Here is a 17,432-nt window from a genome sequence, read left to right on the forward strand (position 1 = left end):
TTTTTATTATTAGTTTTTTCCACATCACTACATCCTCCGTAACCTGTTGTGGGGTAGGGATGTAATTTATTGATTTAACATTATGGGGAAGCCTCAGCGCATGCGCGGGGCATGGAGGAGGGGGTGTTACCCTGTATCAGTCAGAGGCGTGCCTGCACGTGTGGAACCGCCCGGAGGGGCGTGTGTCTCCTGTATGACACGGCTGACGGTAGCAGGGGATCCCTGGCACTCTGGCGTCGCGCGCATGCACGGGGATTAGTTATACCATAGAGGTGATCATAGAGTATTCTGGCGCCGCGCGCATGCGCGAAGACTACGATCCTCATTGGCTAACACACATCTAATGACGTCACGATTTGGCGCGAAATTAGGCAGTCAGCTGTATTTAAACTGTTGGTTTTAACATACACAGCACTTCTTGATAAAGTTCCTTTGAACGAAACGCGTTGAAGGTTTGCTGTTGTCCCACACCATGAATTGCTAAATAAAGGACTTAATATTTTTTGCAAGATCTGCTCCTTCTTAACTGCTGTGCGCTGCACACCCTGGCTTTGGATCTACACTCTACTACAGCTGCACGCTCTGGAAGGGAGACTGGGGAAGGAAAATAAGAATACTACAGTGAGTACTATACCTGGGGCTACCCAATGAGGAAGGGGGGGGCTGTCTCTTGGCAACCCACTCCAACCTTCAGGGTACCTTATGCCCTCTTAAAGGCTCAGTACCAATAGTTGAATTGTTGATTACCCAGCTAATGCTCCCTTCCTTCAAATACAGTCCCAGCACTTTTTGAGCACCATTACAATCATACAAATCACGTTTTCTCCTATATGGTGGCTCGTGCATAAGTGGACTGGCGATGAATTAAGGAATTCGTTATATGAATGCATACAATTGTTTGTTCTCAATAGGAGCAGGTCTGTGCATTTTTTCAAATTGTTTTATGGACATTGACATATACTGTCTGTGGGAACCCCAATGGATGATATGGAGGATTTACAAGAAAATACAACTCCTGTTGCATACACTTTTAATTGTGGAGATGATACGTGTAGAAGGAAAAAAGCCCTTCGAGTCTTTGAAAATGTAGTAGAAACTGACACAAATGATATCTGTGATTTGAAAATATATTTTCAAAAATTAGAAAGACTGTTGATTTATAAAACCCGAATTTGGTGGGATATTGTTGCCACAGAGAATTACCTCAAAATGAAAAGAATTCCACGGGGCCTGAGAGTGAAGAAAGCACCAACTTTTGGTTTCCCTGATAAAAATTTTGAAGAACAGTGGATCACCATGTTGAATACCTGTTCCTTTGGCCTAATGGAATTAATTTTGCAACACAAGATCAAAGAGAAATCAACACTAGACACACAGATTAAAGAACTTCAAGATAAACTGCGGAAATTTAAGGACATTGAGGGCTTTTCCAAATATGACCAGATATTAGCCAAGACTGTGGAGGAGGCAGAAAGAGAAATTATGATACGTAAACAAAACAAATATGATCGTGATCGTATCGATTACGAAAAAAATCAGATATACAACTGGCAGAGAACTGTTCCTGTATTTGACCGTTTTTCAAGGGATACATCCAATAATCAATCACGCAGATCAACCCCAAGCAAATCTATTTTAAAAACGAGTAATTTTGATTACCAAAGTGGGGACTCTGAACTGTCTGATGTGGAGACTACATCACACTCGGTCTCATTTATGGACATGGAAAATAGATCCAATAATTCACAACGGGGGAATACTGATCATCCCAGAGATGAGAGGCGTCCATCAGACGGTTCCATGGCCCGGGGGGAACCAACATCTGCGAAACAGAGTGACACTTATCAAACTGACCAACAGTCAAAAAACTATCTTATGTTCAGGAGAGACGAAAGAGGACAAGGAGGGGGGGGAGAAAAGACACGGGAGGCAAGAGGGCAAACAAAAGGAAAAAGAATTATTAATTTGTACTAATAATGTCATTAACATCTCAGGTATGGAGTTGTCACATGCTGAGACCTCACTCCTTAACAAAGGGTTAAAATATGCTCCCACTATGGACATCGATCTCTTTGGTGTAGTGGTCGATGTCCATAAGTTTGTGCGTAAACTTACTTTAAAAAAATTCTTCCATCATTCGAATAATGGAGGTGGGCCTCAGACAGTGACAACTCCAGGTGAAGTACCTTGTGAGGTACCTAATTTAACCACTTGTAAAACAACTAATCCTTCTTGCTCACCATCTTCCTCCCCAGATATAGGAACTCCTGACTCTTTCAGAGACGATTGTATACTCAGGGATATGGAAGATCTTTTCTTAGAAGGTAACACTTTAGAAGACACACAAACACACATTCTAGGAGATTGGGAATCCAAGCTCAGGGAGAAATCTGTTTTTTACCCCACTTTTGCTAAAGGCCCATATCTGAATATGTTTGAGAACCTTGTGGTCCGTGATCTCAGATTGCTAGCTCAGGGTTTTTCCTTTTCCCCTTCAAGGTATGACAACCTCAATAAAGAGGAGATAATTGCTATTAAGTCACTACAAGAGAACACTATGCTAGTAATAAAGAATGCAGATAAGGGGGGTGCTGTGGTGGTACAGAGTAGGACTGACTACTTCAAGGAGGCATTCCGCCAACTTGGAGATGTGTCCTCCTATTCTGTGCTACCACGGGACCCCACAGATTGTTTTTTGAGGGAACTCCTTGAGCTGGTAGATCTGGGGACAGCCACACATGTATTGACTAAACATGAACCAGACTTTATTATCAATCGCCATCCTATCATTCCCATATATCACCATCTCCCAAAGATCCATAAGACTTTGGTCGACCCTCCAGGTCGGCCAATAGTCTCTAGCATTGGATCTTTGGGAGATGGTTTGTCTCAATATGTGAATGCATATTTGCAACCCTTTGTTAGAAATTTGCCTTCCTTTGTTCTGGACTCAGGGGACTTGCTGACTAAATTACAACATATTAGTTGGAATCAGGATTACCTGTGGGTTACTATGGATGTGGTCTCCCTATACTCGATCATTCAACATGATCTGGGCATGACGGCTGTCTGCCATTTCATAGAATGTCCAGGAAGCTCAATACTTACAACCACTTTTATTATGGAATCAATACTTTTTTTACTCACTCACAATTATTTTCTTTTTGATCACAAATTTTATCTGCAACTTCGGGGGACGGCAATGGGGACAAGTTTTGCCCCCTCCTATGCCAACCTTTTCATGGGGTGGTGGGAGAATAATTTTATCTTTGGTAGCACAAATCCTTACAGGCACAATATTATTTTCTATAAGCGTTTTATTGACGATCTTATTTTTATTTGGCACGGGAACACTGACACTTTATTAGAATTTATAGAATATTTAAATAACAACACTTTTGATATTCACCTCACTATTAATTACCATACCCATCATATTAGCTACCTGGACATTCTATTTTACATAGACATCAATCAAAAAATACAATCTGATATTTATAAGAAACCAAATTCCCGGAATTCATTTCTTAGAGCGGACAGTTGCCACCCCAGATCTGTGATCAAGGGAATACCCAAGGGTCAGTACCTCAGACTGAGACGGAACTGTTCAACTCTTGGCAGTTTCGTGACTCAGTCTGAGGAGCTGACAAATAAATTTGTTGAGAGAGGATATGATCGGGAGACCCTCCAGACTACACTACAGGAGGTCAAAGGAATTGAACGAGCAACAGTAATGCCGTCTGTGTCCAGAATAAGGAGGGGGGGCGTACACACTGAAACAAAAAGAGACAACAAAGAGGACGGGACCTGTCCGTTGTTTATTTCACAATATAGCAAATCAAGCAGTCAAGTAAATAAAATTGTGAATAAGCATTGGGAATTATTAAGGATGGATCCAATTCTTAAGGAATATATAGACAAGGGTCCTAAATTTGTATACAGAAGAGCCAAGACATTGGCTACATTTCTATCCCCCAGTGTAGTATCAACACCAGTTAAGAGCTCAGATCATTTTGTGACCAATATATAGACAAGGGTCCTAAATTTGTATACAGAAGAGCCAAGACATTGGCTACATTTCTATCCCCCAGTGTAGTATCAACACCAGTTAAGAGCTCAGATCATTTTGTGACCAAAGGATCCTTTAGATGCAATCATTGCAACATGTGTCAGTTCATGAAACCCGCACGGCATATCTTCTCCCACAGTCCACACAAACGCCACACTATACACAATTTTATTAATTGTAATACGACATTTGTAGTGTATCTCATCACTTGTGGCTGTGGGAGGAGATATGTCGGCAGGACCACAAGGGCGTTAAAAATAAGGATGCAAGAACATTGCAGGCTGATACGCAAAAAAGATATGGAACACCCTGTCTCCAAACATTTTTCGGAATGTGGGCAGGGAGGCATCAGTAACTTCTCATTTGTAGGCATTGAGAAGATAATCAGAAAAGAAAGAGGGGGTAACATTGTGAAAACATTAGACTGTAGAGAATCCTACTGGATATTTACATTAAGAACTAGGTTCCCTGATGGAATGAATGTAGAATGGAATATCAACCATTTTCTTAAATGAGTGTTATCTGTCTTTGAAAAAACAATATAGAAAACAGTATATTATACCTCAGTCTACAAATCGATCCAAAAATATGTTTAAAAGCCTTCAATTGAGATTTATTCGTACCCCTATATAACACAAAGTATGGCCTGAGTAAAACAATATACATCTCCATGAAGATATATCCATACCCTGTCCTATACATTTAAGGTAAAGCAATATTTACAATTGGTATTTTGGATTTTTCTAGAAAACTCAATTTGAAGCATTATAAGACAAATTTCTAACATAGCCTCCACTTCTTGTTTTATGATTAAACTACTTACAGTATGTCTGAGGTACTATATCACTTATAAAAAGTTTTCATGGTCAGGTTAAGTTGTTTAAAATTATAATGTATATTATGTACGACACTCCACATTAAATAGAAATGTATTGAATGTTAAACCTACAGTATATGATTACTATTTCCATCCAGCGGGGCATGCAATCTGCTGTTGTTTATTTGAGGCACAAGACACATTTGTTGCTTTTTTAACATGTTTTTATTGCTTAATTTTAACATTTAAGTTTTTTGATTAATATAATTTTTAATAATAAACTGTCTTGTTATATGTTTTTCTTTTCCTTAAAGTGTAACTATATAATTCTTTTGTTTATCAAAAGTATTCATGTTTGTTTTTGTATGCATCTGTATATTCATATTTTGCCCATATGTATTTTTCTTTATAATACAGCTCACTGCCTCACATCCCCCAGCTTAAATCAATATCAGTTTTTATTATTAGTTTTTTCCACATCACTACATCCTCCGTAACCTGTTGTGGGGTAGGGATGTAATTTATTGATTTAACATTATGGGGAAGCCTCAGCGCATGCGCGGGTCATGGAGGAGGGGGTGTTACTCTGTATCAGTCAGAGGCGTGCCTGCGCGTGTGGAACCGCCCGGAGGGGCGTGTGTCTCCTGTATGACACGGCTGACGGTAGCAGGGGATCCCTGGCACTCTGGCGTCGCGCGCATGCACGGGGATTAGTTATACCATAGAGGTGATCATAGAGTATTCTGGCGCCGCGTGCATGCGCGAAGACTACGATCCTCATTGGCTAACACACATCTAATGACGTCACGATTTGGCGCGAAATTAGGCAGTCAGCTGTATTTAAACTGTTGGTTTTAACATACACAGCACTTCTTGATAAAGTTCCTTTGAACGAAACGCGTTGAAGGTTTGCTGTTGTCCCACACCATGAATTGCTAAATAAAGGACTTAATATTTTTTGCAAGACCTGCTCCTTCTTAACTGCTGTGCGCTGCACACCCTGGCTTAGGAGCTGCAGAGAAGGCTGATACACTGCCAGGACACAGGGGTTTAACATTATGGATGTGATTTTTGTTTTAATCAATTTATATGCTGCACCTGTTGATTTTGGGGTTTCTGTGGGTATTTATATGTGTTCTTAGTTCACTCTAATAATCATCACCTTGACAAAGATCCCGTTTGAGGACCGAAACGTTGGATATGATGTTTTGTTGAATAATACAGGATTTTTGATATTCATTTGGAGTGCTGCCTCTGATATTCGTCCACGTGCAGTATCGTATTGCCTATATATATATATATATATATAGGCAATACGATACCGCACATGGACGAATATCAGAGGCAGCACTCCAAATGAATATCAAAAATATATAAATATATATATAGGCACTGTACCATGTATTTGTGTCAATGGATGTAGCACTGGGCTCTGTCTGTGTTTCATGTTTTGTCTAATTTTAAATATATATTGCCATGCTTAGTAGCACTCCTATGACACTTATATGCATATATATACGTTACAATTATACCAGACCCTGATCCCACAGAAAGTCAAGTTGCCAAGTAAAAACAAACTGGACTGGGAAAATTATATTGGGTGAGCAATGGAGAGAGTTGAGTGGATGGAAATATATGAGAGATCAGCTAGATAATCTCGGTACTCGGCAACCAGAGAAATCAATCTCAAGATACTACAAAGGTGGTATTATACCCCAGCCAGACTTCACTAATTTTTTCCGGCTTCCTCCCCCCTATATTGAAGCAATTGCAGCCAAATAGGCTCATTCAAGCTTATGTGGTGGCCATGTTCGAAGATAGCAATATTTTGGAGAAAAATTAAAAGACTAATAAAGAGAATTACGGGACTAGACTTCCCATGGAATATACAGTAGAGACAGTATTAATCCTAAAACAAATAGAGGATATAGAGAGGAACGTTGACAAATTAATGATACATATTCTGTCATCAGCAAAGGCAGGTACAGCTAAAAACTGAAAGCAGAATGATCCACCGACAATAGCAGAGGTCAAAAACAAACTAAATTATATTATGATAATGGAAAAACTTCCCAGTTTAATCCAAGACAGATATGAAGGATATCTAAAAGATATGGATACCATGGATGATCTACTGGGATCCCCCTCTCCTCCTCCCCCCCCCACTCTTTCCATTCTTTCTATTTTTCTTTTCCTCCCCAAACCCCACCCCCTCCCCCTTCCCCACCTTTCCCCCCCCCTCTCTCAGTCCAACTCCTCCCTTTCCCCCCCCCCTCCCCCTCTTCTTTTCCCTTCCTCATGTCCCCCTCCCCCCTGTTCCTCTCCCCTTTCTCCTCCCCCCCCCTATCCCCCCTCTCCCTCCCTCCCCCCTCCCACTTGTTCTTCATCCCCCTATACATTCTTTTAATCTTTTATTTTATTGTTAATTATGGTATTAATTGTGGCTTAGTGATACTATTTATGTATGATTAAGAATGTATTCAACACCTACAGGGACAGCCTTTAGCAGTATAGGATTTAAACACTCCTCTCAATTAATCTCTATATGGTACCTTTGTGTTGTGGATATCTACAAACACTAGTAACTATCTCACCTCCTTAGGTAAGTGTTCACATACACCTTTAGCTTGGTAGATACTCAGCATATATAATATATCCTACGTTTACATTTAGTTATTTAAATAATTAATTGGGTAATTGGATCGGAGTGTCTGCATAAAAGGCCCCCTCATAGGTGTCTCTATACAGACTGATGAAGCACTGAATAATGTGAAACGCATTGCGGAGTATATACAGTACTTGTTGGTGCCCAGACGTTTGGTTGTACAAGTCCCAGCTTCTTACGAAGCTTTGAGCTGGTTTTACCTGCTCGAGTGGGACGTGAAGTACACAGGCGATCGGAGGGCAGCTCCATACGGGTCCTGCGACAGCCGCAACCCGGAAGTAAGATCTGAGCCTTGCCGGGCAAGCCAGCCCCAGCGCGCAGGACTGAACTGCAAACATCAGACAATACCTCCTGCGCCTACCCATCCTCCTGGCTCCACCATTCTTGTACTGGCCGCTACTGGACATTTTTAATATGATGTGTAAGTTTTTACATTTTATCATACTTATTGTCTAATACATTTTCCTTAACCCTTGGTGCGCTTCTGAGTTTTTTTCTTAATCCAAGACAGATATGAAGGATATCTAAAAGATATGGATACCATGGATGATCTACTGGGAAGCTAATGCTTAAAAATGTTCTTGTCATTCTTTTTCTAGCCAGTAAAAATGTGTCGTAATATAAACCAAGCCAAAATGTAAATGTATGTGTAATAAAGTATAAATGGATGTACTTTACTGTTAACCATGCCAAGATGGACATGTAGCCCCCCTCCCGCACCTATTTTTTTTTCTTTTGTACCCCCCTCCTAAATAAAACTTGTAAAAATACAAATTTAAAAAAATATTTAAAAAAAATGTACAATCTTACTTGTCATACAGAACAATATCTGGTATCCAGACCGAATCTGAAGGAACACGAATTGATGTTATTCCAGCAAATTCATTGGGGTCCCATCTCAATTTGACATCAACCCATTCCTAAAAACAAAACATAAAAGAGCTGAGATTACTCATAAATTATAATACTAGAGTTAAATAAAAAGGTTTATTAAAATACTTACGTAATGATAATTGCTAAACTTATTAGTGCCAAACATTTATATTCTCAACAATCACATTATGTTTTTGTTACATTTTTTAAACTAACATGTTAAAAACATATTAAAATGTTTGTTTTAAGCATGGTTTGTTTGTCAAAGTAAGGCTCTAAATGGGAACATGTGTTTTTGCCATGAAAACTTGAATGAAAGACCAATGTCTGCCCTCAATATAATCCCAATGTTTTTTCTAAGTTTTCTTTTCATTGAGATATCTCAGCTGCTTGAAAATGGAGATATAATATTTTTTTCCCACACAGTGCAGATAAAAATGTATACAGCAGAGCATGTACCCAATAAAGCCCCTCATGCCTTTTCCTCTGACCACACAGTGAAACAGAATCCTTCCCATGTATACTTATTTGGTATATCCCCGTCAAGCAGACGCCACACGTGCAGACACACGCCTGAAGCCAGTGACTGAGAGACTGAGAGCCTGCTTCCACCGCAAACTGCCACAGTCAACACGTCGGGAGACAGCTGTACTCCATTGGGCTGCTGTATCCATGATGAGGGGCTGCTGCCCTGCATCACGGCGTCCTGAGCGATACCACAAGCGAGACTTGAGAGGAGAAGGGGAGTTATCCGGTGATCCTTTCCCACCATCTGTAGCTGACTGGTAACATGTCCAAAACATGTACTGCTAGTAACTATTGAATTGATGTACGTGCAATACTCACCTGTTTTACCACAATATAATTTTATATACTACACTATGAGGTTTTTTGCGCTGTTTCTTTTGTCTTTGTACATTGAGATATCTCAGCTGCTTGAAAATGGAGATCTTCTATATAATGTTCAAAAGAGAATAATATTTTTTTCCCACACAGTGCAGATAAAAATGTATACAGCATAGCATGTACCCAATAAAGCCCCTCATGCCTTTTCCTCTGACCACACAGTGAAACAGAATCCTTCCCATGTATACTTATTTGGTATATCCCCGTATAACTTTCCCATCTAAAAAGATGTCTAACCTTTTTTTGAACAAATCTATTGTATCTGCCATCACAGTCTCCATGGGTAATGAATTCCACATTTGAACTGCCCTTACTGTAAAGAACCCTTTCCTTTGTTGCTGGTGAAATCTCCTTTCCTCCAATCTTAAGGGATGGCCCCGAGTCATTAGTACTGCCCGTGGGATGAATAGTTCTTTTGAAAGCTCCTTGTATTGTCCCCGAATATATTTGTATATAGTTATCATATCCCCTCTTAGACGCCTCTTTTCTAATGTAAATAAATCTAATTTAGCTAGCCTCTCAACATAAGTTAGATTGTCCACCCCCTTTATTAATTTGGTGGCTCTTCTCTGCACTCTCTCTAGTTCCATAATGTCTTTTCTTAGGACTGGTGCCCAAAATTGTACTCCATATTCAAGGTGTGGTCTTACTAGTGCTTTGTAAAGGGGCATAATTATGTTTACTTCCCTTCCATCAATTGCCCATTTGATGCAAGATAAGATCTTGTTTGCCTTTGCAGCTACTGCATGACATTGGGCACTATTGCTAAGCCTGCTGGCTACAAGCACTCCTAAATCCTTCTCCATCAAGGATTCCCCCAATATATCTCCATTTAATTTGTAAGTCGCCTTTTTATTCTTGCATCCCAAATGCATAAATTTACATTTATCTGTTTTAAACCTCATTTGCCACTTATCTGCACACGTTTCCAGTCTCTCCAAGTCCTTCTGAAGAGAAATTACATCCTGCTCTGATTCTATTACCTTACACAATTTAGTATCATCAGCAAAGATGGAGACTTTGCTCAATCCCAAACTCAAGGTCATTAATAAACAAGTTAAAAAGCAGGGGTCCCAGTACCGATCCCTGAGGTACTCCACTCACGACTTTAGCCCAACCTGAAAAAGTTCCATTTATGACAACCCTCTGTTGTCTGTCCTTTAACCAGTTTTCAATCCAGGTGCATATATTATTACTGAGTCCAGTTTTCTTTATTTTGTACACCAACCTCTTGTGTGAAACCGTATCAAAAGCCTTTGCAAAATCTAAGTAGACCACATCAACTGCATTACTCTGGTCTAAATTCCTACTTACCTCCTCAAAGAAACAAATAAGGTTAGTTTGGCAAGATCTATCCATCATAAATCTATGCTGACTATTACTAATAATTTTGTTTTCCATTAGGTATTCCTGAATATTATCCCGTATTAAACCTTCAAGTAGTTTCCCTACTATTGAAGTCAGGCTTACAGGTCTGTAATTTCCCGGTTGTGATCTAGCTCCCTTTTTAAATATAGGCACCACATCTGCTTTGCGCCAATCTTGTGGTACTGAGCCTGTGGAAATGGAGTCCTTGAATATTAAATATAATGGTTTGGCTATTACTGAGCTTAACTCCTTGGGAACTCTTGGATGTAGGCCATCGGGGCCAGGTGCCTTATTTACTTTAATTTTTTCAAGTCACTTATGAACTTCTTCCTCAGTTACTGCACCGACACACTTTATTCGAGCAAATACCCAGTATGTACCTGGCAGATACCTGGAATGCGCCGCTCCTCACCTCTGACAAGCCCCGTTGTGTTTGCCTTCCCAGCCTGGGTTCATGCCTGGCTGACGGGCGGCTGATCTGTTAAATGATAATGATTACGATTTAATAGGCTGCAATGCTTCGCGTGTCTACCAGATGGCATAAATTCATGAATTGTAATGCAGTATATATATATATATATACTGTGCAGTATTGCAGCCAGCGGGAATAAAATGCTTCAATCCCTGCCTGGAAAATACCTCAATGCACTCGGGCAGAAAACAGTCACAAACCTCAATACACCCGGGTATACCCGAATTCGTGGGACTAGCCGAGCTCGAATAAAGTGTGTCGCCAGTGTAACCAATTGTTCATTAATATGGAGGTTGTGGCTTCCTCTTGCGGTACTACTATTGAACTTGATTCTTCCCTGGTAAACACAGAGACAAAGAATTTGTTTAATACCTCAGCTTTTTCCTTATCTCCAATTATCTGCCTACCCATCTCACACTAAAAGGGTCCTATATTTTCTTTTCTCATTTTTTTGTTATTAAGGTACTTAAAGAACTTTTTAGGGTTGACCTTACTTTCTATTGCAATCCTTTTTTCATTATCCATTTTTGCTAATTTGATTGCCCTTTTGCAATTTTTGTTACATTCCTTATAATTCTGATACAATGTGTCCCTTCTGACTTAAATAATCTAAATGCCTTCCTCTTCTTGTCCATTTCCTCCCCTCGCTGTTTATTTAGCCACATTGGTTTTGACTTATTTCTTTTATACTTATTACCCAAGGGTATACACTGATAAGTGTGCTTTTCTAACAATGTTTTAAAGACTGACCATTTATCTTCTACATTTTTCCATGCAAAAACATCATCCTATCGTATTACTACTAGATTAGACCTCAGTTTATTAAAATCTGCCTTTCTAAAATTTAAGGTCTTTGTTGAACCCAAGTAATCTGTTTTTTGATAATTTATTTCAAATGAGACCATGTTATGATCACTGTTACCCAAATGTTCCAGGATTTGAATATTTGTTATTACTTCTACATTGTTTGATATGACCAAATCCAGAACTGCCCCTCTCCTGGTTGGTTCCTCAATAATTTGAGTCATATAATTGTCTTTAAGTACCCCCAAAAACCTGTTTCCTTTTGTTGTAACGCTAATCTCATTGCCCCAATCTATGTCTGGATAATTAAAATCCCCCATTATGCAAACATGACCCAGTTTTGATTCCTTCTCCATTTGCAAAAGTATTTTAGCTTCCTCAATCTCACAGATATTTGGTGGTTTATAGCATATTCCCACAAACATTTTCTTTATACTTTTACCACCACTGCTAATTTCTATCCACAAGGTCTCTACATTTTCATCATTCCCTTCATAGACATCATCGCTTATAATAGGTTTAAGATCCGATTTAACATATAAACATAATTCACCTCCCCTTCTATTTGTTTGATCCTTCCGAAAAAGAGAATAACCCTCTAAATTAACTGTCCAGTCATGAGTTTCATCCCACCATGTTTCAGTAATGCCTATGATATCATACTGCTCCCTTGTAGCTATTAATTCAAGCTCCCCCATTTTATCTGTCAGGCTTCTTGCATTAACAATGTAGAAAATAGCTGAAGCGCTCAAATGCAGGTATATACTGTATATTCAAAATAAGCCAAACCACTAAACCAGGGTACTAACAAATGATATAGTACCTAATGTGTAATAGTATGGGTACTATCCTCCTGAAGACAGATGGTATATGGTACAGACCCACTTACCATCAGTCTCATTGACAGGTTCCCCTGGAAAAATGCAAATACTCATATCCTGGTAGGGTAGGTAGGCAGGCTGTGCAGCTACTAAATGCAATACAGGGGAAAAGGAGACCAAAAGCGCACCAGCACAAATGGAGCAGGAAGGACCCAAAATGAAAAATAGTTAAAAGGGCACTTTAATGTGACAAAAGACCCATCCAACGCGTTTCGAACGTCATAGCGTTCTTTTTCAAGGATAAAACACAATGTGATAACATCCATTATATACCCTCTTACCTGTGGGCCGTTTCGCGCCAAAAATCGGAACCTGATGACGTCATGACGCTGCGCGCGTCATCGCGCATGCGCAGAGCGACTCAGTGCCGATCTAAGGGCAAAGGGAAGTCCCAGAAGCAGTGTGGCCATATTGGGTAAGGGCAAATATAGGAACACACTACAAATGCATTACAAAACATCCCTGCAATTCAGAGGTATATTGCTACTCACTGGGCATGCGCATTACAACGAAAATAAACTATACAAGGCTAAACTAATACTTATTGAAGAACCCTAATAAATCAAAAGGAAAACATAAGAAAAGTAAATTGAAAGACTTGTTGTGTTACAACTAAACTATATGCAAATAAAATAAGAAAATAGAAAACATATAAACATAATAAAGGTTAAAAATGTGCAAAAAGATAAACTTAAAGACATATTAAAACACATATACTGCATAACACAGATTGTGGACCTAAATCCTAGGAACCAGGGAAATACAACCATTATCATGTATAAAACACATTATATAGAGTATTATCAACACAATACTGTACATCAAAGAACAAATTTAAACTAGAACTTTATAAAATACATTTATAACATTTTCATAATAAAGCTTGAGTTCAAGGGTTATTTTTGATCAAAATTTAATGTCTGAAAAATTGTCAGCTGATCTATCAGTGACTCCTCAGGTATTGACGCGGATTGGACGACTACCCCCTCTGGCTCTCGATTTTGGCTCTACTTGGACTTCGTGACTTCTGGCAACGGCAATAACTACTCCTCCTCTACTACCGGTACCGGCAAGTATTGTCTTCACTACTATACCTGGCCTGGCAACAATAACACCACACTCCGGACACGCTCCATTTGCTGCGGGTGCGTGTATCCCTACGTCCCACCTCAACACAGGGGACGGGTCTGGTCTGCGGGCAGCACCGGTGTAACAGTATCTGAGCATCCTGAGTCCCCACTATGTTGGAGGAACTATTCCCCTAGCTGCCAGAGGAATTTGTCTCCCCCAGCCTTGCCATTTCTGCCCCAACATTCCCAATATCTTCACTCAACATGGCAAATCTATTGGGATGTGTCAGCTCAGAAACGACCAGCCTCTCCCTATTGCCCCTGCTTCCCCTTCTAACTGTCACCCAGCTACCTACCTGCTCCACAGTAACAGCAACCAAGCTACCTACCTGCTCCTCACTAACAGCAACCAAGCTACCTACCTGCTCCTCACTAACAGCGCCACCATCTGCACCACTAGTCGAAGCAAGGGCCTGCTCAGTGAGCTCTAAACCCCTTTCAAGATTGCCAATGTCCCTCAATATTGCAAGTTGCCTCTTCAGATCAGCAATCTCTGATTCTAAAGAGACCACCCGCTCACACCTCTCACAGCGGTATGCTCCTTGGAACAGCTGCTCCAAGTGCACATACATGTGGCAAGATGTGCATTGAGTGGCATTTTCAATCCTGCTCATTCTAGCAACTATGAAGTTTAGAAGTACTAACAGTAAACTGTACTTCAATATACTATACCCTGTTTAACCGCTTCCTTGTTCAAACTGCTTCTGGTTCTAACTGCACACACTTTAAACAACTAGCACTTTAAACAACTGCTTCCGGTTCTAACTGCACACACTTTAAACAACCAGCACTTCAAATCAACCACACAGATCAGTCGGTACACGCAAGCTCAAGTAAACTTGTTATTATAAACACTGTGTATTTATTGTTTTGGGTCCTGTGAAGGGGTTTTCCGGCGCTGTCAGGATCCCTCACAAGTGGAGGCACTGTCACCAGATGATCCAGGTACACCCCAGGCTCCCAGCTGCGGAGGTTCGGGCCTCTTGTGAGCCACAGGTAAAGCACGCACACAGTAGCCGCCACATCTCCCATAGGGTGGGGGAATCAGTGCTACAGTAGTAATTTTCATAATGAAGATTTAGGATTACGTGAAGGAGTGTAGGTGGTTATGGCTGCACTATTCTTTAATTACCTATATTGGCAGCGAGTGATGTCACTTTACTAAGCCCCGCCCCCACACCCATGAGGTTTTTAGCTCTGCGCATGCACAAGGCTAGCCCTAGCTGCACTGGTTGCCTAGGATGCCAGCGGGTCTCTCCCAAACTTATCTATGCGATCGGCAGTCAGAAGGGTGCCCTGAAGCCTACAACACTACAGTTCGTAGTTTAAGTAAGTGGATTTACACAAACTTGCAATAATGTGTGATTTGGACCAGAAGGGTAGTGGGTGTATGTTGATAGCTACTGCGCATACTCAGTAGGAGTGTTGTAAGGCAGCACTGACTACTCAGCTGTCTGTATTTAGATAATTACAGTTGTGGCTCAGTTTGTGTGTGTTCCTCCTATATATACTGTCCCTGCTTCATTGACTTATTAGATATTGGGAAAGGACCTTGTTGTCTGAAACGTACGTTGCTCTGGTGCATGTTGATTGCCTGATGATTTATTTATATTAAATTACCATTTTTCTACTTAGTGTACAGCGGACCCCCCATTTATTTATTTATTTATATATATTTATAAAAATACTAAGTGTACAAATTAACACAATAAAACAATAAAATGCAACAACAAATGCTGCCCCAGTGTTACACTATACACAGTAGTAATATATGGGGGGAAAAAAGAAAACACAGGCGCAAATGTTGCTATACAATAAAAAATTGATAGGTACTTGCCGGTCCTGGGGTAGTAGAAGTACCGTAGTGGGTTCTGTAGCAGAGGGTCGAGGATAGGAGAGATCCGGGTGGTCGTGGTACTAAAGCCGAGTCCGGGGGTCTTGGAGGTAAACGTAGAGAGGTGGAAGCTGGGGTCGAGAGCAAGAGAGAGTAATCAGCCAAGCCTGGGTCAAAACCTGAACGGAGTACAAAACGAAAGCATGGCACAGAAACCACAACTGCTCGAGAGGAGACTATGCAAAGCAATAAGCCAAAGGAAGGACTGGGGTAATAAAGGTAGGTGGTCCAATAGGGGCAGGGGGCAGAGCAGGGGTGTGCTGTGGAGCACTCTGTGGTTGGACGGCATTGTATTTGGTTTTCGGGAACAGCTGTGCCGGGGGCGTGAATGCGGGTGCCGGGGGGCATGGCTAAAGGCAGAGTGCAGTGTATAAATTATTGGTGGAGACGTGCGCTCTGTAAGAGTAAGTTGCGTGCATCCCGGCAATATGGCGGCTGCCTGCGTGTGTGCCGGAGGCGGGTGAGATACTGCCAAGGGAAGATGCGGCAGTGGCAGCGGACCCTGCGGATGGCAGGGTGGGGGGTCACGTCGTGGCGGACGTGGCCCCTGATTCCTTACAATAGTTGAATTAGCATATATCAAATAGTCCTAATGTGCAACCTGCACCTCAAATGTGTGTTGCTGGACCTCACTAGTAGCTGAGCCCATAACCACACAATAGACCCCATAAGTACTTGGCTGAATGATATCTCAATCAGTGCACAGCAAGGGTAGTTAAAACAGACATCAAGGGTTAAATATCTAGTGTATACCCAAATGCCTTACTGTGCAGCATATATCATAACATTTAGCTCAGTGTGTGTTGAGCATGTGTATCAAACAAGCCAGTGATTAATTAGCCACGTCATATAGACCCAAGCGAATCATAGTGCTAGCTGTATATGGTAGTTAAACATGTAGCTGTACATATCTCTATATGTTTTGTCAATTGGATGCAGCGTTGGGCACCCCCTGTCTCTTGTTATATACAATTGCCACGCTCAATAGCGCTCTGGTTGACATAAATGTATATTCACTTTGTGGTGGGTGTGGGAGTTTGAGCTTGCTGGGAATCTGTGTTAACCTATGTCTCTTTTTGAGGCTGTGGCACCTCCTCCCAGAGCTCACTCCTCCCCCTTCACCCTTTTAAGTTGGAAGGTCATTTCACTTGCTGCAGGAACAAGACCCATTATGGTTCCCCTCTCACAGAGGTAAGGGGAAGGGTTCACAGTGTAGTGTAGGACCTGCATTATCTTGGTTATACCTTGACGTTGGTATGCAGGCTTATGACGCCTTTGGCCAAAGGGTTAACTAAATAACCAAGTATTTTATTATTATTGAAGTATTTTACTCTATATGTTTTGTCAATTGGATGCAGCGTTGGGCACCCCCTGTCTCTTGTTATATACAATTGCCACGCTCAATAGCGCTCTGGTTGACATAAATGTATATTCACTTTGTGGTGGGTGTGGGAGTTTGAGCTTGCTGGGAATCTGTGTTAACCTATGTCTCTTTTGGAGGCTGTGGCACCTCCTCCCAGAGCTCACTCCTCCCCCTTCACCCTTTTAAGTTG

General features: G+C 40.9%; 1 protein-coding gene across 1 annotated transcript in view; it reads right to left on the minus strand.

Annotated features, from left to right (window-relative positions):
- Positions 1 to 17,432, minus strand: part of CHRNA5 (cholinergic receptor nicotinic alpha 5 subunit) — a 257,773-nt gene that overhangs the window by 206,956 nt on the left and 33,385 nt on the right. Inside the window, exon 3 of the mRNA XM_075576139.1 lies at positions 8,362 to 8,471. Within this exon, the coding sequence (XP_075432254.1) occupies positions 8,362 to 8,471 (110 nt within the window). The remainder of the gene's footprint in view (positions 1 to 8,361; positions 8,472 to 17,432) is intronic.

Source organism: Ascaphus truei, chromosome 18, assembly GCF_040206685.1.
Source record: "Ascaphus truei isolate aAscTru1 chromosome 18, aAscTru1.hap1, whole genome shotgun sequence".
NCBI classification, from domain to species: Eukaryota; Metazoa; Chordata; class Amphibia; order Anura; family Ascaphidae; genus Ascaphus; species Ascaphus truei.